This window comes from Mytilus californianus, unplaced genomic scaffold (genome assembly GCF_021869535.1).
Source record: "Mytilus californianus isolate M0D057914Y unplaced genomic scaffold, xbMytCali1.0.p SCAF_19, whole genome shotgun sequence".
Taxonomy (NCBI): Eukaryota; Metazoa; Mollusca; class Bivalvia; order Mytilida; family Mytilidae; genus Mytilus; species Mytilus californianus.
The window spans coordinates 10568317-10595924 of NW_026262667.1; the positions used below are offsets into that span (position 1 = coordinate 10568317).

Consider the following 27608-nt stretch of genomic DNA (forward strand, 5'->3'; position numbering starts at 1 on the left):
TCTTTGGCAAATAAGTCAAAACCGGAACTAACAAACTAGCCCAAAAGTTCCAACGGAACTTATCAACCAGTCACAAAGTTCCATTTGGAGAATTGATGCAAAGTAAAAGCGCAACATATTATCTTTGAACCTTTTCAAAGGGGAACAAAGATACTAGCCACAAAAGTCAAACGGAACTTATCAACTAGTCACAAAGTTCCTCTTTGTTAGGGTTAGGGTTAGGTTATGGCTAGGTTAGGGTTAGGGTTAGGGTTAGGGTTAGGTTAGGGTTACGGTTAACTATTCAACTAGCTACATTGTTCCGGGACTTTTCAACTAGCTACTTTTTTCCGGAACTTTTCGACTGCACTCGGAATAAAACAACTAGTTGGAAAGTTCCATCGGAACGAAATAACTAGTTGAAAAGTTCCGCCGGAACGAAATAACTAGTTGAAAAGTTCCGCCGGAACAAAGTAACTGACGGAACATAGTGGCTGTTATATATAAGGTCGGGTGTGTTTGAATATAAATTTACTTATAATACATAATAATATTGAACATGTCAAAGCGAAAGCCTAATTGGACGGAGAGAGAAAAACACATTTTGATAGAAGAATATGAAAATAAGCGACATATTTATGCAGACAATGAAAGCGTCTCTTCCATTGCCCTATTGTTCGTTCCATAGCACATCTTGTCACTTATGCGATCTGTTAAAGCGGATTTCTTGTCTGGTTTGAGGATGTAGATATGGCGTCAACAAAAATGTCTTGCACGGATATCCACTGTCACCAAGTAAATAACCGTCAATATTCGAGTGTTCAAGTTGCACAAATACTATATACTCTCTTTGAAAACTCTAGAGTCATGGGAACTTCCTGGCCATTTAGCTACAATGTTTATGAACTGCGAGTCTGCATTTACTATGATTTGAACATTAATGGAGTGGTAACCTTTCCTATTTACAAATTGCTCTTCATGCTGTGAAGGAGCAATAACCTTCACGTGTGTGCCTGTCAATAAGTCCTAAAACATTGGGAAAATTAGCAACCTCGTAAAATTTCACCTTATTCTCCGCTATTACATGACCACTTGGAAATTTTATGAATTTGGGGGCTCTTCTGACTAATGCATTTGAAACTGAGTGGATCGTTCTAGAAACGGTTGACTGGTCAATATTGAAGGTATCAGCAATAATGTTTTGAAAGAATCCACTAGCATAAAATCTCAGTACAATTAAAACCTTTATGACAGGGGGTGTTGCATGGTTACGAAGTGTTGCACTCTCTAAATCTTTTTGTAATAAATCAGCAATCTGTAGAATGGTTTGCCTATCAAAACGAAATCTCTCAACTAATTTTAAATCATTGTACATATCAAGCGGATTTGTTCTATCTCTAAACACTCGTTCCCTTCTCATAGCCCTCCTTCAAGGGCTGCTAACAACCGATACTGAACGATGTGAAACATATTGTATTTGAACAACCTAAAGTACGAGTTTATTTATATAGAAATACATGAACAAAGGAAACCAAAGAAAAGACCTTAGCACGCATTCCATGGGTGCCAAAATAGTGAACTCTATTCTCGTTATTATGCTGTTCAATCGGGGGAATCCGTAAAACAAAGACGGGATGAAATAACATAACTACCCTTGTATCCCCCCTTTTATGCGTGATGAATATATATTGGCATTATAAATTATGATTAATATCATAAAATTAATGTTGTAGGAGTAAATGGTAGCTAACCTAAATTTTTTTTGACATAACACAGAATTATAACTGATTTTAATCTATTTTCTTCAACTTTAAGGTACCTCCATAGGTACCTTAGACTTAAGTACAATCTTAGGTGTTTTCTTAGTTTTAGGGGTTTTATGCATACCACTTACGTATTGGGGCGGGACTTAAACCAACTAAGATTTCACTAAGGAAATACTTAGTTTAAGATTGTATATGCATACCACTTAGATAAAAAGGGCGGAGTTTCCTTAACTTAAGTGTTTACTAAGGAAAATCTTAACTTAAGTAGATTTACGCATACGAGCCCTGACCTTAAGTCTATTCGTGAGATGAATTCAATGATCTTCAGTAGTATGGCAAGAACTGTAATTCCACGACAATTTTGTCTCCTTTGTTCTTAAATACGGGTGTCAATAAACCGGTTTTAAATTAGATGATATCTGGTATAAAACTTTTTTTGGAACATTAGATTAATCAGCTTCTGTAAAAATATTTTAAATTAATGTCCAGCAATTAGGAATTTAAGTTTTCAATAGATATTCCAAATATATCTTCGGCTTTTCCATATTGATTGATTTTATGGCTTTCTCAATAGTATCTAGATCTAAGTGTTTGGTAACATGATGTTCACTTATCCTTTTTATAGAATTATAATCCAGTTCGCATAGAGTTAAGTGTTGGTAGCTAAAGTCCGGTGTTCTAGTTTGTTGAAGTGTTGATTCCAGTCGTTTATTATATTCTCTCTTTCAAAGATTTCGTTGTCAACATGTAAGTCATTTATGAATGTGTTCCCTTTTCGTCTTTGTTTGCGTATTAGTTTGAAAAATTTCTGTTTGTCTTTTTTTTAGTAAGTGATGATGTCATTTCTTTCATTATGCTTTCTTCTAATTTCTTCGTTTCAAATGGCTGTCCCGAAAGATTTACGAGTGAATTTCTTCTCCTTTAAGAGTATGTTATCTATATTGGTAGGTCTACCAGCTGTTTTCCAGTTTTTATATGCTGATTTGTTTAATGCTAAAGATCCGAATTTTTTTTGTTTCAGATATTAAGTTTCAATTTATTTTTGCCATACGTTTTCTGCTGGTCAAGCTGTTTCGCATTGTTAGATAAGAGGTTCATTGCCTGTAGAATGATCAATTCTATATTGATGTCATCGGAGTTTAACTTTTCAACATAATCTCCAATCGCCCTTCTAATAGTCTCTTCATATCTGGATTATCTACTTTATCCCATTCAACTTTCCGTTTTTGTTTTTTCCGGATTCTTTGATTTTTGTTCTCGTGCTATGTTGCATTAATTCTAAGTAATATAGGATGATGGTCCGAGACATAAGTTGATAAATCAATTAGTCTTTTTGGTGGTTCTCACTTCAGATCAATACATAGAAAATAGTCAATCTCAGATGTATCAATACCATTTACATTTATAAAAAGAGAGACCTTTAGAGTTAGCTTTTAGTTTACATTCCTTCATTGAGTTTTTGTTTACGTCTACTGTTATTGGAGGGATTGTATAGGTCTTCATTCAAGTCTCCTCCGAATATAATCCCATGGGTCACACCATACTTTTGTATAATTTCGTAAAGCTATTCCTACTTTTAAAAATCTGGTATGTCATTTGTAAAAATCCATGAAGGAATAGGAGGAATGGTCAAATAAACAAGGGCTTCAATCAGATTAGGTTGTTAAAACATAAAGCTAATTAACTTTAAGTAAATATCCATCAAACCTCATGACCTTTTATCAATGTCCAATTTGAAAATATAACTAATAAAAAATGTTTATAAAAAGTTCTAGCAAATGCATGTTCTTGTCTCATTGATATTGTCCTGTATCCTTATTCTGTTTAAAAGAACATTTTTTATGGCTTTCAACAATGAGAAAAACCCATACCGTATAGTCGGTTATAAAAGGCCCCGACTTCAAAAAAATATGAAATAATTCAAATAAGAAAACTAACGGCCTAATTTATAACAAAAACATTTACGAAAAACAAATATAACAGACATGAACCAACGACAATCACCTTGTGTGTTATTAAGTGTAGGTTACATTTGGCTTTGTCTATTCAACCTTTTTGTAGCATCCCAGTATCAAGGTGAACTGTAATCTTATTATACACATTACACATATAGTTTAGAATTTGAACTGTAATCTTATCATACATATTACACATATAGTTTAGAATTTGAACTGTAATCTTATCACACATATCACACATATAGTTTAGAATTTGAACTGTAATCTTATCATACATATTACACATATAGTTTAAAATTTGAACTGTAATCTTATTATACATATTATACACATATAGTTTAGAATTTGAACTGTAATCTTATTATACATATTATACATATAGTTTAAAATATGAACTTATTATACATATTACACATATAGTTTAAAATTGTAACTGTAATCTTGTTATACATATTACGCATTTAGTTTAGAATTTGAACTGTAGTCTTATTATAGACAGCCTTGATACTGAAAAGATTACAGTTCAAATTCTAAACTATATGTGTAATATGTATAACAAGATTACAGTTCAAATTTTAAACTATATGTGTAATATATATGATAAGATTACAGTTCAAATTCTAAACTATATGTGTAATATGTATAATAAGATTACAGTTCAAGTTCTAAACTAGATGTGTAATATGTATAATAAGATTACAGTTCAAATTTTAAACTAGGATGTGTAATATGTATAATAAGATTACAGTTCAAATTTTAAACTATATGTGTAATATGTATAATAAGATTACAGTTCAAATTTTAAACTATATGTGTAATATGTATAATAAGATTACAGTTCAAATTTTAAACTATATGTGTAATATGTACAATAAGATTACAGTTCAAATTTTAAACTATATGTGTAATATGTATAATAAGATTACAGTTCAAGTTGTATGATAAGATTACAGTTCAAATTTTAAACTATATGTGTAATATGTATAATAAGATTACGTTTCAAATTTTAAACTATATGTGTAATATGTATAATAAGATTACAGTTCAATTTGTATGATAAGATTACAGTTCAAATTTTAAACTATATGTGTAATATGTATAATAAGATTACAGTTCAAATTTTTAACTATATGTGTAATATGTATGATAAGACTACAGTTCAAGTTCTAAACTATATGTGTAATATGTATAATAAGACTACAGTTCAAGTTTTAAACTATATGTGTAATATGTATAATAAGATTACAGCTCAAATTTTAAACTATATGTGTAATATGTATAATAAGACTACAGTTCAAATTCTAAACTATATGTGTAATATGTATAATAAGATTACAGTTCAAGTTGTATAATAAGATTACAGTTCAAATTTAAAACTATATGTGTAATATCTATAATAAGATTACAGTTCAAATTTTAAACTATATGTGTAATATGTATAATAAGATTACAGTTCAAGTTCTAAACTATATGTGTAATATGTATAATAAGATTACAGTTCAAATTTTAAACTATATGTGTAATATGTATGATAAGATTACAGTTCAAATTTAAAACTATATGTGTAATATGTATAATAAGATTACAGTTCAAATTTTAAACTATATGTGTAATATGTATAATAAGATTACAGTTCAAATTCTAAACTATATGTGTAATATGTATGATAAGATTACAGTTCAAATTTTAAACTATATGTGTAATATGTATAATAAGATTACAGTTCAAATTTTAAACTATATGTGTAATATGTATAATAAGATTACAGTTACAATTTTAAACTATATGTGTAATATGTATGATAAGATCACAGTTCAAATTCTAAACTATATGTGTAATATGTATTTATAAGATTGCAGTTCAAATTTTAAACTAGAGTGCCAATGAGACAACACTCCATCCAAGTCTCAATGTGTAAAAAGTTAACAATTACAGGTCAAAGTATGGACTCCAACACGGAGCCTTGGCTCACACCGAACTGCAAGCTATAAAGGGCCCCAAAAATGACTAGTGTAAAACAATTCAAACAGGAAAACCAACGGTCTAATCTATATAAAAACGAGAAACACTTATGAACCACATCAACAAACGACAACCAAAGAACAACAGGTTCCTGACTTAGGACAGGTGCAAACAAAGTACATTTCTATATTTAATTTTCTATATTATTCTCTGCAATGCATCTATGTTTTTTATCTTTATTATCATAATTCTTAATATAGTCTTCATAAATAAGTTAAATGGGTGTATATGTTGGTACTTACATGTATTTAACTGTAAATCAATTAAATCTAAATTGAAAAAACAACAAATTACCTTATAACAACAGCTATTGTACTTTGTTTGTAGGAATAGAAGGAATATGTATTTTCAAAATGTAGGAATAGCAGTAAGACACCCTCAAATGACCCTAACAAGTCCTTGTGATCAAACTGGTATGAATTACTAGTATTAAAAAAATCAAAATATTAAGAGTTGAAAAGTTTAAACGTGTAGGTTTAAATCTGGCACAGTTTGTATGTTATAGTACAGATGCTCAATGTATATACGAAACATTATATATTAATTATCGCCTGTCTTCGGCTTCCACATTATTATAATCCATAAATATTATAAATAACAAAGACATTTTGTTGACCTTCCTCTGGACACACTGTTCCAACTAATGTTTGTTTTAAGTTAATGATTATTATTATAATTCATAAAATATAAAATTGAATATTAAGACAATATTGTTATTCATAATGTTATCATAATATTTGTACGTATAGAGTTTTTACTTATCTAGTATATACGTCCTTGGAGTGATTAATCAAAGTACTGATGTACTGTTTACTCGGATGACCCAAGATTTGATGACTGGCGAATAAATTATACGCATTTCTTTCTCCAAGTAGACTACTAGCAATAGAGTGTCAACCATTTCAACCACATTTTAAACTTTAACATACTAGTAATCAACATTTAATCAATTGGATATGTTCTGTGGACACAGTTGGTCGAATGGGACAACAGAAAAAAGTGAAATGTGTTTTGCACTGTCTGAAGAATGGATAATGCATTTAATGAATGTTCGAAACTCGATCAGACGTGATTGTATATAAGACGGTCACCCATCCCCAAAACGAAACTGGAGAAGTTTAAGTGCTATAATTGTATACGCATGTGACCATTGCATGTGTAAACAGTATGCGTTGGTTGCCCTTTTCCATAAACCTTCACAGTGTAGACCTTTTTTGTCCTTTGCTTAGATTTAATAAGTTACAATTTTAAAAGCAAGACCTGACTATTTCCTTAATCATGCTATGTCTTAGTGAATTGTTCAAACAGAAGAAGAAAATCACAGAAGTCTATTTTGGTTCGCTCAGCTTAATCAGTAGTGGATCAAGGAACTATTAAAAAAGGCAGACAGTGGTAAATAAATCGTAAATAATCGTCTCTCGTAATTCTATATGAATGGCTTTTACATATTTGTAATATGTTTTAATCAATGTTTTATGTATTCGTTTGTAAAAGGTGAGAAGTTAATAAAATATTGTATTGTATTGTATTGTATTGTGGTTATATGTTATTTAGGGAAGGAGTAAGGATCAAAACTTTATATCATACTAATATTCAAGATATGAATAAGAAGATAATCAGTAAAAGTCAGCGAGTCAGCAACCAAACACAAAAGATTAGCATGCATGGACATCTATTGATATTTGGCGATATTAAAAATTCAAAGTCTATAGGAAATATTGTTTGGTTTGCTTGATTTCAGAAAATGGAATAACGTACCTGCTAAAATTGATAAACTCTTGATGGGATTTATTGCCCTTAAATTACGATTTTTACAATTTTTTATGCCAATTATATGGAAAACTTTAAAAGATAGGTTTTATAAACTGTAAACAGTAAAAATTATCATCAGTACAAGATTTACCAAATTATCACTGAATAAGATCTACAAATAAGTAAACATAACTGATTACAATAAAGGTAGAAATAAATATCAAAATGACATATTTTTACCAGGTGAGCGATACAGGCTCTTTTAAGCTTCTTGCTTGTTTTCAAGGGTAGCGTATCTGAACTGTTAGGACACTTCTTGCCTTATTTTACAATTATATGTGACTCTACACAACCATAAAATGGCCAGACGTGATTAGCGTGATTAAAAACGCAGGGTTAGATTTTATTGACTTTCTCTGGTGTGATAATCCACTCATTGGTTATTTGTAGATAAAATCAAATTTACAAGGTCGCCATTAAGAAAAAAAAACATGATAACAAAACATACCATACAGTTTGACAACCTTTTTTATTTACATCAAAATCATTCTTTTTCAAAAAATTTAACTAGCAAAACGCCCCAGCTTGAAATATTTTATTGACTCCTGCGACTTATACAAGACCCCGGATGATAAAAGTTATTTGAAAACTTAGATTTGGTGTTTCAAGTATATAAAATTTACATTTTCAAATAAAATTTTCGGTCCTGAATATGCTCTCGACATAACGGAAATGACAATTACTAAATGCATGTTATGCTCTCGACATAACGGAAGTGACAATTAGTAAATAGATATAAGAAAATGTGGTATGAGTGCCAATGAGACAACTCTCCATCCAAGTCAAAATTTATAAACGTAATGCATGTTATGCTGTCCACATAACGGAAGTGACAATTAGTTAATGTAATGTTTGCTCTCCACATAACGGAAATGACAACTACTAAATGGAAAAAGTAAAATCACAAAAATACTGAACTCCGAGGAAAATTCAAAAAGGAAAGTCCAAAATCAAATGGCAAAATCTAAAGCTCAAACATAGCAAACGAATGGATAACAACTGACTTGGTACAGGCATTTTCTTATGTAGAAAATGTTGGATTAAACCTGGTTTTAAAGCTAGCTAAACCTCTCACTTGTATGACAGTCGCATCAAATTCCATTATATTGACAACGATGTGTGAACAAAACAAACAGACATAATAGGTAAAAATGTCACAAATAGGGGTACAGCAGTCAACATTGTGTTATAATCTTAATCACTATAAAAACACACAAATATGTAACAAAGAAGCACAAAAGGGCATATAGACAAAGCACATTAGCAAAAATGAAAGACAAGAATAAAAAATATACAATAGCACAATAACACCATGACGGGATGTAAAAGTACAGAGCCACGTCATATGTATCAAAGAAACACAAAAAGGCATATAGACACGGCACATTAGCAACAATAAAAGTCAAGAATACAAAAATGTTTTACAATTACACAATTACGGGATGTATAAGTACAGAGCCACGTCATATGTATCAAAGAAACACCAAAAAGCATATAGGCAAAGCACATTAGTAAAATGAAAGACAAGAATACGAGAATTATTATAGAACAATAACACAATGACGGGATGCACAAGTACCGAGCCACGTCAAATGGCTAAACGGTAAAAGTAATATTCATAAAGACAAATAAAAGAATAGTATGACACGTAATTAAGATGATAAATACAACGTCAGTACCAAGAAGCTATAATTCTAGACCATCGTGTATTATTTATGAAGTTGATACGGAATATTTATCAACAAGGTCTTGGTACCTTCCGATGAACCTTTTTAGAAAAATGACGAGACGTTCTTTGACATACCCCTGGTTCATCAACTTTCTGCTCAGACACTGGTGACGTTTTACAAAGTCTGAGTAGGAGCTGAAAGCTCTTGAATACCGAATAAGTTGGGAAATGTATATCCCATATGCAGCTGAAGTTGGTATATTGCTACAAAAGTGGGGGAAATTGATAATTTCAAAATTAAAATCGTCTCGTTTATCATAGATTCTGGTACTGAGATGACCGTGTATGTCAAATTCGAGGTATAGGGCTAAAAATGAGGCGGAGGAAGCCGTGTCTGTTGTTTCTTTAATTTCAAGTTTTGGGGGATATATCAATGGAATCCAATCAGAAAAGTTTGGATTGTTAATGGAAAGAACATCATCAATATATCTGAAAGTGAAATTAAATGACCTGGCTTCTTTGATCTTCTTGTTTTTGACAAGTGTCTGAAGGAACTCCGATTCATATGAAAATAAAAAGAGGTCGGCAAGGAGAAGCGCACAGTTCGTTCCCATAGGAATGACGACAATTTGTTGAAAAAGTCTACCTCCAAATTCAACAAATATGTTGTCAATAAGAAACTATAGCATACTAATCACTTGTTCCTCTGTGTAGCATGTTTTACCTTTTTGTTCACCATTAACAAAATATGACGTATGGTATCACCAAAGTAATAAATTTATAGCGTATGCTTCCGTTTTTATGTTGCAAAGCATTGTGGATTATTTCTTTTAGACGATTTTTCAATTTTACATGGGGAATGGTGGTATACAGGGTTGAAAAATCAAAAGTTTTGATAGAACTAATTTCAGAAAAGATCGCGATTTAAAATTATCTAGAAGTTCTTTAGAGTTTTTTAGAATCCACATATGGTTAATACCACTACGCGAGTAAACAGTTTCACAGTATTTCTGAAGACACTCTTTCACTGCGGACAGAATTTTGGTCAATCTAATTGACAATTCTTTAGTCGAACATGCAGATGAGCCGGCAATGTATCGTTGTTTGTACGGAATTTTGTGAAGCTTAGGTATCCAATACAAACAAGGTAAGTCACCGATTTGTTGTTTAATGCAATGTTCATTGAAGCCATGAAAGACTCATGATTCGCCAAAATCTCATCCTTGTCAAATGATATGTCTTTGTATGTGGGATTACCTGAGTGCTCATTTATTCATAATTCATTTACAAGACACTCGTAGTAGTACGATTTACATACAAAGACAATATTATTTGAAGCTTTGTCCGCAGGAACAACAACATACTTATCATGAAGAGATGATAGACATTTCACAGCCTCTTTGTCTCTGAGAACGGACTTTGGTCGATCATTCACACAGTTTTTTCAACTTATGAATGCGACGTTTTATCAGAGACCTGATTGTTTTGACCCATTCTGACAAAGTGTCCAGTTCAACTTCTTCTCGTTTAATAATAATAATACTTTATTCCAAAAGCAAGTACAGCTTATAGGATATATATACAATTTTTGACAAATTAACCATACATGCACCATATCACATAAACAGACATATAATAATAAAATGTTAACTACATTTAAATACATTAAATCACTCTTATACAATACAATGTTAAGTATAACGCAGACAGAGACATATATATATATGTCTCTGACGCAGAGTATGAAATTCATAAAATTGTTAAAAGTTAGCAGCGTAGTTTCTCAGCTAATTTTAAGTATTTACCAAGATTGTTTAGTTCTTTAATATTTTGTACAGATAACAATTGTATCAATTTATAAGTAGAGGGGTGTCTCCAATAATATTGTTTGATATATTTTTCCCTAATATCAGCATATTTATTACATTCCAATAAAAAATGAAATTCGTCTTCAATGGAACTTGTATTACAATAAATACATAATCTATCTTTCCTGTCAATATTATAATATCTTCCTGTCTCTATATTCAAATTATGTGCACAAATACGGTATTTACAAATATAAGGTTTATATATATAATTCACTTGTTTGTCTAAGTAAAATTGTAAAGTATGTGTACAAAAAATATATTTATATAATTGACATTTGTTTGAGACTTCAAAGAAAGCATTTGCTTCGCATATAAATGTATCAACCATTCTCTCTTTTAATTGTCTCAGAAAAAAACCTACATTATCTACCTTTTGACTTAACCAAATAAAGTTTAGCCCATGCTCTGGCGTAGTCCTCAATGGAATCCATATTTATTTTGAAGTTATGGTTCCAATTGATGTGTTGGGGTTCTCTAAACTTAGGACCATGATAAATCACCTGTAGGAGATTTTCATGTTGAATTATGTTTAGATCCCCAGTAATAACATGGCCAGAGGGGCTGTAATTATAAGGCGAGTGGGAACAGTCACATGTCAGAGGGTTTTTTAGGTATTGTTCTAAATCAAGGTCCTGCAATGCTTGTTTATAATTAAATATTTTGAGTGCAATGGTTTTGGTGTAACTGTATGATACAATAAGTACAGAATGATTTCGAAAATAAATTGGAATTTTAGATGTTATAACCTCCTTGTGATGTAGAACGTTGCTGATGTTGATTGTATCAATTCCTCTATTGGTGAAATTAACAGGAAGGAATTTCCTCTTTTCCTCATGTAAAGGTTCCGATCTTACTGGTTTAAAGAGACGGAAAAGAGCTACATCACAAATTACACTGACAAGTCTGTATATTGGAGAAAATGTATTTAAGCATCCTTTGTCAAGTGCATAACCTCTCAAACATTTTAGAAAAGTAACAGGCAGTGAAAAAAGAATAGTTCTAATGTAATGTAACCCTAGCGGATGATGAAGATGTGAGAGAAGGTCATCAAGAGGGCGATCTAGATTTGGAAGACTTTTTTACATTAGGCCGATGGCCGGAAGTCACATTTACTAAATGCATTGTATGCTCTCCACACAAAGGGAAATGACAAGTATGGACACACCAAATTAACAACTTTATACTTGGTGGGATAATATAAAAGGCTATCGAAGAAAGTTTCTCTTAATTAAGTACTCTTGTTGTTTTTGATGTGGCAAAGGAAAAAAATGGGTTTAAAACTAGCATTTCGCAATCCATGAGCAAGCCTTCGTAATATTATCAGGAACAGTATATTGTAAAGATTATAGAATTATTTTTTTGCCAATCAGATTTGCTTAATATCAGGGCAATACTTTTTATAGCAAGGACTGGTTATCAATGGAACATACAGCATAATTTAACAAGTTAAAAAAACTATGATGACTTCATGGCCTTAACAATCCAGAATTTTTTTATACATGATTGCCTTCCCCCTTTTCATACTAAATTTTGCGTCGTCACATTTATAACATGATCTTATGATATCAAAATACTCATTTAAAATATCAGAGTTTGGTGGTTTCGGATGACTTCATAAGTGGTCGCACCATCCTTTCAGTTTTCGTACTTTTTAAATGGATAGATAATTTGGTACATACGTACGAACCATTTTATGTATTTGGGTACGTATCCTACTATTGGGTTTTCTGCCTGGTAAATCCATAATTACAAACATGACATATAAAATGTAGTTCAGGTCTAGAGGTTTAACGGTAATGTGTTTTATAGATCTTTACATTTGGAATTTTTTATTATTGTATTTTATAATTGAAATTAGAACAAATGTTTATTTTTAATTTCTCTGCTTTTCATCTACTTTTAATGACATGAAAATTAGACACAATTCATGCGTGGTTTTAAAATGCAGAAACAAAAAAAAGTATTCAATATAGAAGAGTGTCAATTTGATTTTTGAGATTGCATTTGCTACCTAATCTTAAAATATTTTGATGGATAAATTGCCTAAAAGTTTTAATCAATTTTACCATAAACAATAGGGTCATGATATGGAATTGTAGAAATTACCCCTCCTTTAAAAAGAAAAACAATTTAATAGTACATTATACCTACGTATCAATTTCCATTGCAATCCATGCACAGTGAAACATTTCTAAAACTTGTGATTTTTCAACAAAAACTAAGTTTTTTTCCGCACCCCCCTTTTCATAAAAGAAAAAAAATGACATCAGTTATCAACTTGAAATTGCTTAGTATACCTACACAACAGTTTACAAAAAGTATTTCTCAAAATTGTTTAATCAAAAAGTTTATTTGCTCATCAACATCGTATACACGACAACTTTGCAAAATTTCGATGGCGTCCTACCCATACTTTTGGAATTTTTAATTTTATCAAAAATTATTGTAGAGAAACCGACAAATGTACGAACAAACTGAAGACTATAGAGCGCAACTTTATTTCGGATTCAAGGCAAATTATAATTATAACACTGCTTTTCTTCAACATTTGAAATAAAGTTTACACTGTTTACTATAGACATATACACTAGAGATTGACAACTCGTAGTAAAATCTAAGTAACGGCCAATTAAAGTATATAACAAATAGTTCATGACACTTCTGACCATATAGCTGTTCATATACCTTTAATCATCTCCGAAATATATATATACTATATAAAAAGTTGTTTACTCAAAGCCGCCAACACAACAAACGATGACTGCCCGGTTCATAGACTGCATATCACATGATTACTCCCGAGTTCAAGGACAGTCCGGTTCATAGACTGTTCTTTCACAAGATGATTGCCTGGTTCATTGGTTATTATTTCATAAGATGACTGCCTGCGTTTAAAGACTGCCATGTAACAAAATTACTCCCCAGATCATTAACTGTTAAACCGGTTCATAGACGCCATTTCACAAGATGTCTATCTGGTTCAAGAGTGTCATTTCACAAGATGTCTATCCGGTTCATAGACTGACATTTCACAAGATTTCTCCCCGGTTCATAGACTATCATTTCACAAGATATCTCCCGGTTCATAGACTGTCATTTCACAAGATCTCTCCCCGGTCCATATACTGTCATTTCACAAGATATCTCCCGGTTCATAGACTGTCATTTCACAAGATGTCTATCCGGTTCATAGACTGACATTTCACAAGATGTCTCCCCGATTAATAGACTGTCATTTCACAAGATGTCTTCCGGTTCATAGACTGCCATTTCAATATATGTCTCCCCGGTTCATCAACTTCCATTTCACAAGATGTCCTCCCGGTTCATTGACTGCCATTTCACTAGATGTCTATCCTGTTCATAGACGACAGCCATTTGACCCGATGTCTCCCCGGTTCATAAACTGCCATTTTACAATATCTCTAACCGGTTCATAGACACTGCCGTTTCACAAGATATCTCCCCGGTTCAAGACAGCTATTTGACCAGATGTCTCCCCATTCATAGACTTACATTTCACAAGATGTCTATCCGGTTCATAGACTGTCATGTCACAAGATGTCCTCCCGGTTCAGACTACCATTTGACCAGATGTCTCCACGGTGCATATACTGACATTCACAAGACGTCTTTCCGTTTCATAGAATGCCATTTTACAAGATGTCTACCCAGTTCATAGACATCCATTTGACCATATGTCTCCCCGTTTCATAGACTGAAATTTCACAATGTCTATCCGGTTCATAGACTGACATTTTACAAGATGTCCTCCCTGTTCATAGACTGACATTTGACCAGATGTCTTCCCGGTTCTTAGACTGCCATTTCACAAGATGTCTATCCTGTTCAAAAACTGCCATTGGACTAGATGTCTCCCCGGTTCATAGACTGCCATTTCACAAGATGATTGCCCAGATGAAAGACTGTCATATAAATTGCCCTCAATTTTACGTAACTATTCACTGGTACTGCTTAGTGGTAAAAAAATGTAGTACGAATACTTTCTGGAGAAAAAAAAATGTGGTTCTATTTCATGATATGTATCACTGTTATTTCATTAAGAATTTTAGGCTTTAAAGTATGAAATTTAATATGGTAAACTGATTAAGTTATTTCCCCTTGTTTTATATCTATTAAGCATATCGAGTATATGTGTAAATAATCATAAGTATATTTAATATCCATACACTTAATTTACTCCCTTTTTGACTATTGACCATTCTCATTATCATGTCAATAAAGAATGTTCTATAGTAAAAAGAAAACTTTTTAATTTACCTTGTTGCCAGGAGAGAATAATAGGTATTCATTTTAAACGACGAACATTGTCAATGGAATGTGTTTACTTTTATCGCGATCCATTTTTTTTTATTCTTATAGAATTGTTTGAAGCTACATTAAATGTTTATGGTGTAAATGACACGAGAGATATGGAGCAGAGCGACCCGGCCATTATACGGGTATTTTGACTTCGCTTGAAATTTAATTCAGTTCTGATACAAAACGATGTTGGTTAATTGATTCCAGGCGTCTTTTTCTTCAATCAACTATTCCATTCGGACTTTAATAAATTTCATTTTGTTTGATCATCAATGAAAGGAGATGGATAGAAAAAGACAGTAAATCAACAACAAGAACAAACAATAAAAAACAGGAAAGACATATTGAGGTCATCCGGCGCGGATTCAGATGGGTGCGTCAAAATATGGTCCTCAGAATTATCTGAGGAGCGCATATCCCCTCTCTTCCTCCCCCCCCCCCCCCCCCCCCCCCCCCCCCCCCCCCAACTAAACATCAAATCCTGGATCCGCACCTGATCACCATATGGTCTTATAACAAAAATGTGTCTTAATATAAAAATAAGGAGATGTGGTATGATTGCTAATGAGACAACTATCCACCCAGGTTCAAATGAAGTGGATGTAAGCAGTTATAGGCAACCGTACATGACCATTCTTTCGCTATAAATCACCCATAGACTACAATGTTGTATAACGATTTCACAGAGGCTGTCGAAGATAAGCCGTTAAAACCCTTTACACATATATACCAAATAAATTACTTAAAGACACAAACTTGTAAGCACCGCGGTCTTTGAACCACGATGAGGCCGCGAATCCCACATTCTAATGCAATTCGTTTGTACCGATAATTTTCATTGGACGTAAACAAATATTTTGAAGGGAAAGATTCCACGTTCTACCAGACCGTAACTAAGGAAAGTCACCATTTTGAATTCCGAATTTTTTTCGTATGTAATTTCCCCAAAAATGAACAAAAAAAGTCACATTTTGTGCCTTAAAATCTTCTTTTTGTCAATATTTAAACCATTCAGAAGTGTACGAAAAGTACAAATACGTCTAGTGTTATGTTTGACATCGGGAGTATACCTATGACATCACATTATTTAGATGCCAAAGACGATGTAACAGTTTCGCTGGCTTTTTTTTTCATGGTATTTTTTAGTTAAAATATTTACTAAAACGGAATTCATGTTAATATTTGGCATTAGATTGAAGATAGCTGTATTGTATTTTAAGCTTGGCCTTTGTAAAACTTGATTTTACTGTCGCAAATATCCGTTTACCTAGCTCCGCTACGTGTCGCTAGGTAAACTCAATTTGCGACAGTAAAATCTACGTTTTACGAAGGCCAAGCTGGGACTATTATACTAACGGGATTTTGGGACTATTATACTAATGATATATATTATGTCCCAGGTGGAACACTTTGAGAACTTGTGTATGAAAAAAGTATATTATAAGATTTTATGTGTACATGATTTTTCCTCTTTTTTTTATCTTTAAATATGATAAACCGTGTTTCAAGATTCAACTGCAATTCTCGTGAGGAATAATGTTTGCAGCTTTTGCGTGTATATTTGAAATAACATAGTTTGAGAGTTGAATTTAAAAAAAAAAGATGCGATTGTGGTTTCGAATTTTGGTTACCAACGTAAACAAACTGAATGATCACATATTTTGTAAGAAGAATTCCTGTTTTACACGTTTCCCACTAATATAGCGTTATATATTAAATAGATACTGTTAATACAGCGGTTTTATTTATGTTTCGGATAAATCAAATATTCCTATAATACATAATATCACGTAATTTCACATATTTTGTCAGATGAATTCCCGTTTTACACGTTTTCCCACGCGTAGCGTAATGTATTAAGAAGTATAATAACAAAAATACTGAACTCCAAGAAAGTTCAAAACGGAAAGTCCCTTATCAAATGGCAAAATCAAAAGCTGAAAACACATCAAACGAATGGAAAACAACTGTCATATTCCTAACTTGGTACAGGCATTTCCTTATGTAGAAAATGGTGGATTTAACCTGGCTTTATAGCTAGCTAAACCTCTCACTTATATGACAGTCACATACAATTCCATTATATCTGAGACTACTATATAATAGTCTCAGATTATTGACAACAATAAAACAATTAAGTAAGTACTGTCAATACAACGGTTTTATTTATTTTTGGGATAAATTAATTATTCTTATTTTACATAATTTCATGTCATTTCACATCTTTTGTAAGAAGAATTCCCATTTTACAAGTTTTTCCGCTGATAGCATAATGCATTAAATAACTACTGTCAATACAGCGGTTTTATTTATGTTTCGGATTAATTAGTTATTCTTATTATACATAATTTAACGTAATTAGATTACTTGTCAATTGGTGGCCTTTAATTGTTTGTCAATTATAAATGTAACGAATCCGTGTAAATCGCCCTAAATTAATTTTGAATAATTGGAAAATCCAAGTATGTTCTACCACGTTGGTTCTGAAAAAGTAAAAGGTAGTGTTTATTCACGCAAAACGCACTCAATATATATATATCGGTTGTATGATGTAAGTCATGTTTAATTCACGACGTCTTTAAAAGGTTTGATGAATTAAGTCAACCGCTTACCTATCTTCTTCGTAAACTTGATACGTCATCATATATATCAAACAGTTTATTTTTCAGCTCCGTACAATTTCACAGAAAACAAGAAGATAATTTTCGGTGTGCAAGATTTTTAAATTTGTGAAGGAGAAGAAATATTTCGGATTATATTGAAAGTTCGAAAATTTGTGAAAATAGTTGAATGAGATGACGACTGACATGTGAACTCATTATTTATTATTAGTTACCGGATACAATTAAAATGGCATCAACATACATGAAACTACGCATTGCACTGTTTGTGTTTTCTGCAATTGGACTTATTCTATATATTGCGGCGTTCGCCATTCCAAAATGGTCTTCTCACAAAGATGGAAACGATGGACTGTGGCAAACGTGTTATTTAAATGGTGGCGTTGCTACTTGTGCTGTGTGGCCGGACAATCTTAAATCTGGTGAGTGAGAACTTGAGCTTCATGTTATCAAATTAGTTTCTTCTTACAAGAGGTTAAAACAACATGAGTTTAACAACTAAAAAAGTCAGATTTAAGCAGGTGTAAGAATAATCTACCGAGTAACCGTTTCATTTCCCCCTTTATCTTTGGCTTATAATGTTGACCATTCTAGATTCTCTAAAGGATTCTTAAAAATATCAGTTTATTTTTTCTCAAGTTGCATGGCGTTACCTAATCAAATGAAAATGGTGAAAGGTTTCACTTTCTTAGTTTGATGCATTTCTTTTTAAAGTTTATGAACTACCAGTATATAACTTTCTCATTAAAGGATCTTTAGTGAGGAAGCTCACATTATCTTTTTTCATTAAAGAATCTTTAGTGAGGAAGCTCACATGATCTTTTCTCATTAAAGAATCTTTAGTGAGGAAGCTCACATTACCAAATCCTCCACATATTCTTAGAAATCCTCTCCCAAAAATGATCCATAAATTCAAATTTGTCTGAATATTGAAGTGGAAACCTTCTCACAATAATAATAATGATCTGATAAAAAACGAGGGAATTTATTCTTGTGACAAGAATTAAAATGGTATATATGTCCCAGCAGACTTTAACCCCCAATTCAGTTTTGATACGATAAGCCAACTAGTCTTTGGTTTTGATGAGAGGAAATATTTTTCAAAGCGTTAAGTGGATCCGGTAAAAAAAATGATGGCGCTATTCCGGTGACAGTAATTAATATGGGATAGTTTTAGATTTTCTGATTATAGATGATATTCGATGGTTTAATAAGATGAATTCTCTATTCAAATTTGAAGACGACCCAAAGAAAATGATGGTGCACTCTAGAACTGGTTTCGTACAATAGACTAGTGCATACTTAACTTGATTTTGTATTTTTATATTTCAGCTGACCACAAAATAACTCAGATTCTGTCATGTCTGGGACTATCTTTCTTCATTTTGTTTGTGGTGATGGCTGCATTGACTATATTCTGGACAAATCAGTGGAAGAAGGCGAGAGCAATAAAATATACAACAGTTGTTTTGGCTGTTTTAGCAGGTAAGGAACACACGTGCGCCTGTCCCAGGAACCTCTAGCTTTGTAAGTCTTGTGTGTGTGTGGGTTTTTATTTTTTGCGACTGTCCCAAGTCAGGAACCTCTAGCTTTGTAAGTCTTGTGTGTGTGTGGGTTTTTATTTTTTGCGCCTGTCCCAAGTCAGGAACCTCTAGCTTTGTAAGTCTTGTGTGTGTGTGGTTTTTTTTTAATTTCGTTTAATTTGTATTTTTTCGGATTAGTGTGGCGTCCATTTCGCTGAACTAGTTTACGTTATTGTTTAGGTACCGACTGACGCCCGCCTCCGGGTGCAGGATTTTCTCGATGCGTTGAAGACCCATTTGATCGGGTTGTTGTTGTCTCTTTGACACATTCCCCATTTCCCTTCTCTGTTTTATGTAAAATAGGTATTAAATGTAGTCCCAATTTCCTCTGTATGTGTTTCTCTCGCAGAGTCAAAAGTTCAAAGTTGTCAAATCCTACTTCAAATTGACTATTATAGAGTCTATATCATATATCCTAAACATTTTCGATTATCATATAATCAAAATGTAATGCATGCATTTTGATAAACAAGACATGCAAAATTTTACTTGTTTTTGTTAAATATGGCTTCGCAAGACGTATCTCACTAAAATGAGTTCATTTCATCCGAAAGACTATTCAAATCTATAATTAAGTTTCGGGATGTTCTTTTTAATCATTTTTGGAAAAATGTGTAAAAATCTGTCAAAACTGTGGTTATGAGCTGTCCTAAGGCCTTGATAATTTGGCGATGAGTTTAGAAATAAGCCATAATATTGTTAAAAGCTAAAAAAAAAATACACGCATGGAGTTATGATACTATGAATTTAATCAAAGTTTGTAAAACTTTATGAAAATAGCCCTAGTGTGAAATAAGTTCAGTGGAAATTTTTCCGTCCTCTTTTTTAAACGCTCGATTATTTAAAGGAACAATTAAAAATCTATGAAAAATCACCATAGATACCAGATACCTGGCGTGCGTTTCGTCCACAAAAAGACTCGTCAGTGACGCTCGAATCAAAATAGTCGGAAGGTGGCGACAGTTGTTTATTTGTGTTAAGACCTTGTTAAGAATTTATTTGATCACTCAGACACAACACAGAAGGTCAAATCAAATACGAAATATAACATTTGGATAGAAATGTAATTAGGGTCGTGTACTAGTATGTGAAGAATGAAGATCATGTTGGGGACTGGAAATATTATCTCGCTTAATTGCAAAAGTAACTGTTGGAAATTGTTGCCATTAACACTGAAACTTAAATGCGAGAACACCATTAACATGTCAGTTTTTTTAAAAGTAATGCAATTTTTTTAATTTTCCAATACGTATATTTGTATTTCCAACCATCTTATTGATAAATTTTCACCACACAACTGCTTGAATACAATAATTTAATTTGAGCACGGTGATAAAGTTTCTGACAATACAACGATATATTTGAATAAATAATGCCTTAAATTGTCAATATAAATTAACGATTTCCATAATAAAAACACGTTTTCTTGTCGGCATTTAAACATCACTGATAAAAGCAGAAGGTAATCAAAGTGAATTATTAATTCGTATTAACAAAAAGGAGGCATAAAATATTAAAATAACAATCAATTTATAAGTCAAAGAAAAACCTAGTTTAATGAAGCTAAAACACCCTGTGTTGTCGTGTTCACTACATGTTGTTTCATTTTTTTTTTTTTGGGGGGGGGGGGGGGGGGTGTTTCACAAAACGTAAATAACTGTCGGTGATTTTTTTAAGCTTATGATTATTCACAATTTACCATTTCTTTCTTTACAGTTATCTTTGCAATTGCATGTCTGATGATATATAAGAACGACAAAGAGTCTGGGAACAGCACCGTATCAATTGGCTGGTATCTGGCATTGGTTGGTGCAGTCATCGCAACAATAACTATTCCATTTTATTTCGTCGACGCCTGCAGAACGGTAGAACCGAAGAAACCAGATAAGGAAAAATTGTTTCAAAATATTGGTATTCCGCCGATGCCAGCTCCTACAAAATTTCCAATCAAAGGAGAAACAGATACATTTAATCCAATAAACAGTTCATTTGATCCTAAAAATAGTAGGAGACCACCTTTACTGAACGAACTTAGAAGACAACATACGACATTCGTTCACCCGCCACCAAAACCACCGACCAAAAAATTGACAAAGAAAGAAATAAAAACGTTCCCTCTACCGCCATCTAAGACAAAAATAAATTTGTTTGATAAAACTGAAATTGAGGATCATCCTTCTCCGGTACCACCTCAAGTGATTCCAAACAGTAACACACCGGGCGGTGCCAATAAAGACTACGATACGGCCAGTACTAAAAGCACCTCTATAGGAACGAATTCTCCTGATCATAACGAGGCAGAAAGTATTCCACAACAACACAGTGTATTTAAATTCCACAAAACGAAGACGGTTCATAAAAATGGGAAAACAATGCTGAAAATTCAAAGTCAGAATGATAGTGAAAGACTACCACCTGTAATGATGGTCATGCCTGGCGTTGATGAAGATGGTGATGATATCGACGATGTTTCACAAGATGGAAAAATAAGTCGCGGGAAAACACACAACTCTCAATGGGATGAAGAACAAGCAAGACGGAAATTTGGCGCGTATTTTGTCGATATGAATGCCCGTGAAAATACACTTGTAGAAGGGAAAACTTCAAAACTGCAGGAGCAATTTAAGAAAAAGATAAATTCCATATCTGAAGAACAAACGAAAGCCATGAAAGGTAGAGTAAATGATGTTTCTGGTATATATACGGACGAACATAATAAAGAAGCTCCAAAACAAAAACCCAAAACAAAGAAAAAATCTAAAAAGAAATCGAAGCCGAAGAGACCAATTTCACAATCCTCTTCTATATCAGCTATAAATCCCGACGTTGAAACATGTGTTAATACTTACAATAGAGAAAGCAGTAATGTAACTCAGGACGGACTCACAATACACAACGAACTTGAAGAAGAGGATGTGTAAACGTGTGTGTAACTCAGGGTGGACTCACAATACACTTACTGTGAAAACAAGTTTCTATTAAACTTTATAACAATAATCATGGGTTTCAAAAGTTTTCAGTTGACACAAGTCCTTAATATTGCAGATATCTGCTTCATAAATCTTTGTTAATGTATTTCATAATAGTGATCTTGGTAACTGGTGGCGTTATGCTATGAATAAACCTAGAATGTAAGATGCCGTCCTCAAATTTACACTTGTGATATTGTTATGAACGGTTGAGTTCTTTTGTTGATCAATAAAAATAATTGTTATACCTTAAATCATTGTTTTCTTGCATTTGTTAGTCTGATTGTTAAAGAGATTAATGGCCAAACTCGCTATCGCATGGAATCGACGTAAATTACCATTTACATAAAAATTGGTACCGTTAATGTTGTAACAAATTAATCAATGATCATGTACAGCAAAAGTAAAACTATCCAATAGACATCTATTCCTTCAGTTACAACATATTAAAATTTCAAAAACATTGGTTGAACGCTTCTCTAGTAATTGCACGAAAACAGTTTAATCCGCCCGCCCTACTGCCCCAAATTATATAATCGGACATTTTTTTGTTTGCAAACCGGACGGTTAAAAGCTGAATATTTTGACTGTTTTTTTTTTTTCTTCCCCGAAATACTGTACGAAACATGGTCTGTCGATGGTCAATATGGAATTTTATCATATGCTTGACCTAACGCAAATAGGAAGTGTAAAGATCTCTTATGTTATTGGTTGTTGTATCATAGACGCTTCTATCGAAACTCCCTTTCATCTGTAGATTTTACTTTGTGCATTGTGAAAAGGCAATACAATTGTTCTTATACATATCATTTCCCATTTAGACTGGAGAATTAAGTGAAAATGTGCATGATTATTAAACACATTAATATGAATAAATGTTTTGGAGAGTTGTCTCAATGGCACTCATACCACATCTTCTGATTTATTTTAATTTAACATAGTTTTTCAACATTATTTAAACTGTGCACATTATTTGCAAGTACATGTAGCTTGAAGATGTCACCTTCTGTTTTAGACATGTCTAAATGATCTCCTCAAAGTTTTATATTTGAAAGTACGCATTTATTTCACTTTTAGGGTATATAGAAGCTTTGTATTTTGGCCCAACATTTTTTAGTTCGGGACTACCAGACCTTTTGGACAATTGCAACTGTTTATTTAATGAAACATTAATGGTTGTATGCTATTCTTTTCATTGAATCAAATGTTTGCTTGAGGTAGAGGTATACATCTATTATATACATTTTTTTTAGTTAACGGTTACCTTACGTTTATCGCTTATTCATAATCGAACTTATATTTACAATAGAAACCGGAACTCTTGTAGTCGTTAAGGATGTGTAACTTTGTTTTTCAGTTTAAATTGTTATTTTGAATTAAAGGAGTAGTGGGATTTATACCAATAAGACAGAAACCTAACAAAACAAATAACCAAATGACGACTGAAGGTCAATATATGCAATTAAAGACGAACGGGTGTTTATATTATATATCAAGCTCTAAACGGGCTGTGCTTTGGGGGGGGGGTCCTGTTTTTGTTTCTGGGATTTTCATTTTACTTATTTTGTTACTAGTATTTGCGGTTTTAACCATCAGGCTGTGCACAAGTTTAACCATTTGTAAGAATGGATATTTTCCAGCCTTTGGTGGGTTTTATTTGTCTTTAATCACATCCATCTCAAATGCCTTTAAGTTAATAAAATATAACTACACTTGGTCATTGCATTGTACCTAGTTAATAATAACTTATATGAAGGGTACTCTGATTTTGTACAGCCAAGCATGCTGACCTAGAAAACAAATTGTGTAAAGTGAACGACCCTTCTCGTTTAGTACCTTATAATCACTATGGACATAAAAGAGTAAACAAAAGTCAACAAACTATCACACAAAAGTATCTCGCAGAGTTCCATGATATCTCATTAATTTTTCGATTCAGTCGTCCTTGTCTTCAAGGTTTTTTTGTAAACAAGTGTATTTTCACGGATGGGGAGGAATTTACAAAAAAAATGCAATTAGAAACATATTACTGTATGATTTCACAATATCAATTTAGTGTAAACCTAGATAAATATCTATGATGCAGACTACTCATACATGACAACTGTATACTACGGATGATAGACTACTAAATAGGTTATAGGTATGTGGTTCCATGGTTCATTGGCAATGGGAAGATCAATGGGGTTAATAGGATTGATTTAAGTAGCATGTTAGAAAGTCAATATTTTTTTTGAATTTCCTTTAGCGTTGGTAGATTTCATTGATGACACTACAAAATAAGGCACAATAGAAATAAATAATTTCACGATAAAAATATGTGCTGTGGTGTAACCAAAAATGCGTAATAACAATCCTATAACAACCCATAAAGGACCAACCTTACACATATTAGTTGTCTTATTTATCATAAAGTTGGCTTTAACTACGAGTCGTATGTTATTTACTCTTATTCAATCTTGGATTCACACTGTTCGAAAAAAATTCCTTGGTATGGATGTTTTTACTAGGATAGTTAATGCCAAAACAGTCTATAAATATTAAAAAAAAATACATACATTTTTGTAATCTAAAGTCATCAATGTAATTCATTAGTGTAATTAACCTTTAATCTGAATATATTCAAGTGTGGTCATCACGATAACAACATTGGCTACAATAACCAAGACCAATAATAATTGATTATGAAATATGAATTGAAATATGTTACAATTAAGTAAGAAAGCAAAACTTTATTTAGATTTGGCATATATTCCCACATAAAAATATATACCATTAACAAAATCATATTCAACTTACTGCCGTAGTGAATGAAATATCTATACAGACAATTGCTGAAATAATCACAAACCCACCAAACTGAAATAATCACAAACATACTACACTGAAATAATCACAGACATGCTGCACAGAAATAGTCACAAACATACCATAATGAAACAATCACAAACATACTAACTGAAACAATCACAAACATACCACAATGAAGTAATCACAAACATACTACACTGAAATAATCACAGACATACTGCACAGAAATAGTCACAAACATACCATAACGAAACAATCAAAAGCATACTACACTGAAATAATCACAAACATACCACACTGAAATAGTCACAAACATACCATAATGAAACAATCACAAACATACTAACTGAAATAATCACAAACATACCACAATGAAGTAATCACAAGCATACTACACTGAAATAATCACAGACATACTGCACAGAAATAGTCACAAACATACCATAATGAAACAATCACAAACATACTACACTGAAATAATCACAAACATACCAAACTGAAATAATCACAAACATACTACAATGAAATAATCACAAACATACCACACTAAAATAATCACAAACATACCACACATAAATAATCGCAAACATACTACACTGAAATGATCACAAACATACCACAATGAAATAATCACAAACATACCACACTAAAATAATCACAAACATACTACACTGAACAAATCACAAACATACCATAATGAAATAATCACAAACATACCACACTAAAATAATCACAAACATACTACACTGAAATAATCACAAACATACTACACTGAAATGATCACAAACATACCATAATGAATAATTACAAACATACCAAACTGAAATAATCACAAACATACCACACCAAAATAATCACAAACATACCACACTGAAATAATCACAAACATACCACACTGAAATAGTCACAAACATACCATAATGAAACAATCACAAACATACTTACTGAAATAATCACAAACATACCACAATGAAATAATCACAAACATACTACACTGAAATAATCAGACATACTACACAGAAATAGTCACAAACATACCATAATGAAACAATCACAAACATACTAACTGAAATAATCACAAACATACCACAATGACATAATCACAAACATACTACACTGAAATGATCACAAACATAACACAATGACATGATTAACAAACATACTACACAAAAATAGTCATAAACATACTACACTGAAATAATCACAAACATACCTTAATGAAAAAATTACAAACATACTACACTGAAACGATCACAAACATAACACAATGACATAATAAACAAACATACTACACAAAAATAGTCATAAACATATCACACTTCAATAATCACAAACATACCATAATGAAACAATCACAAACATACTTACTGAAATAATCACAAACATAACCACAATGACATAATAAACAAACATACTACACAAATATAGTCATAAACATATCACACTGAAATAATCACAAACATACCACACTTAAATAATCACAATCATACCACACTTAAATAATCACAAACATACCAAACCGAAATAATCAGAAACATACCAAACCAAATAATCAGAAACATACCAAACTGAAATAATCACAAACATACCAAACCTAAATGATCAAACCAAAATAGTCACAAACCTACCACAATGAAATAGTCAAAAACATACCACACTGAAGTAGTCACAAACATACCACACTGAAATTATCACATACACACAACACTTAAACAATCACAATTATACTACACTGAAATAAACATACATACAACACTGAAATAATATCTAGATAAAATACTGAAATAATTACTAAAAAATCACTGAAATAATTACAATATTGACAACACTTAATACATACAACACTGAAATAATTTCGAAACAGACAAAACCGAAATAACAGCGTCCAGAAAAGCACTAATTTCAATTTACAATACTGAAATAATTATAATACATACATCACTGTAATAATATCTTTTAAATATCACTGAGGTAAACACATACAGACAAAATACTGATATAATCAGAAAATTCTGAAATAATTACCATACAAACAACACTGTAATAATATCTATCAAATATCACTGAAGTAAACACATACAGACAAAATACTGATATAATCAGAAAATACTGAAATAATTACCATACAAACAACACTGTAATAATATCTTTCAAATATCACTGAAATAAACACATACAGACAAAATACTGCCTTCTAATTGATACTTTATAGTGTGTCTTTCTA

At 32.1% G+C, this 27608-nt stretch overlaps 1 protein-coding gene across 1 annotated transcript; it reads left to right on the forward strand.

Annotated features, from left to right (window-relative positions):
- The first annotated feature begins 17946 nt into the window (after positions 1 to 17946).
- LOC127727256 (uncharacterized) lies at positions 17947 to 22827 on the forward strand. Its single transcript, XM_052234744.1, has 3 exons — positions 17947 to 18443; positions 19354 to 19506; positions 21321 to 22827. Exons 1-3 carry the CDS (start codon positions 18251 to 18253, stop codon positions 22523 to 22525), a joined length of 1551 nt encoding a protein of 516 aa, XP_052090704.1. The 5' UTR covers positions 17947 to 18250; the 3' UTR covers positions 22526 to 22827.
- Positions 22828 to 27608: the final 4781 nt, after the last annotated feature.

Bases quoted from the DNA above. Each gene is read 5' to 3' on its own strand.
- LOC127727256 (XM_052234744.1), top strand. From the start codon at position 18,251: ATGGCATCAACATACATGAAACTACGCATTGCACTGTTTGTGTTTTCT. The intron at 18,444-19,353 runs GTGAGTGAGAAC...TTTATATTTCAG, and splicing joins GCCGGACAATCTTAAATCTG to CTGACCACAAAATAACTCAG. The intron at 19,507-21,320 runs GTAAGGAACACA...CTTTCTTTACAG, and splicing joins TGTTTTGGCTGTTTTAGCAG to TTATCTTTGCAATTGCATGT.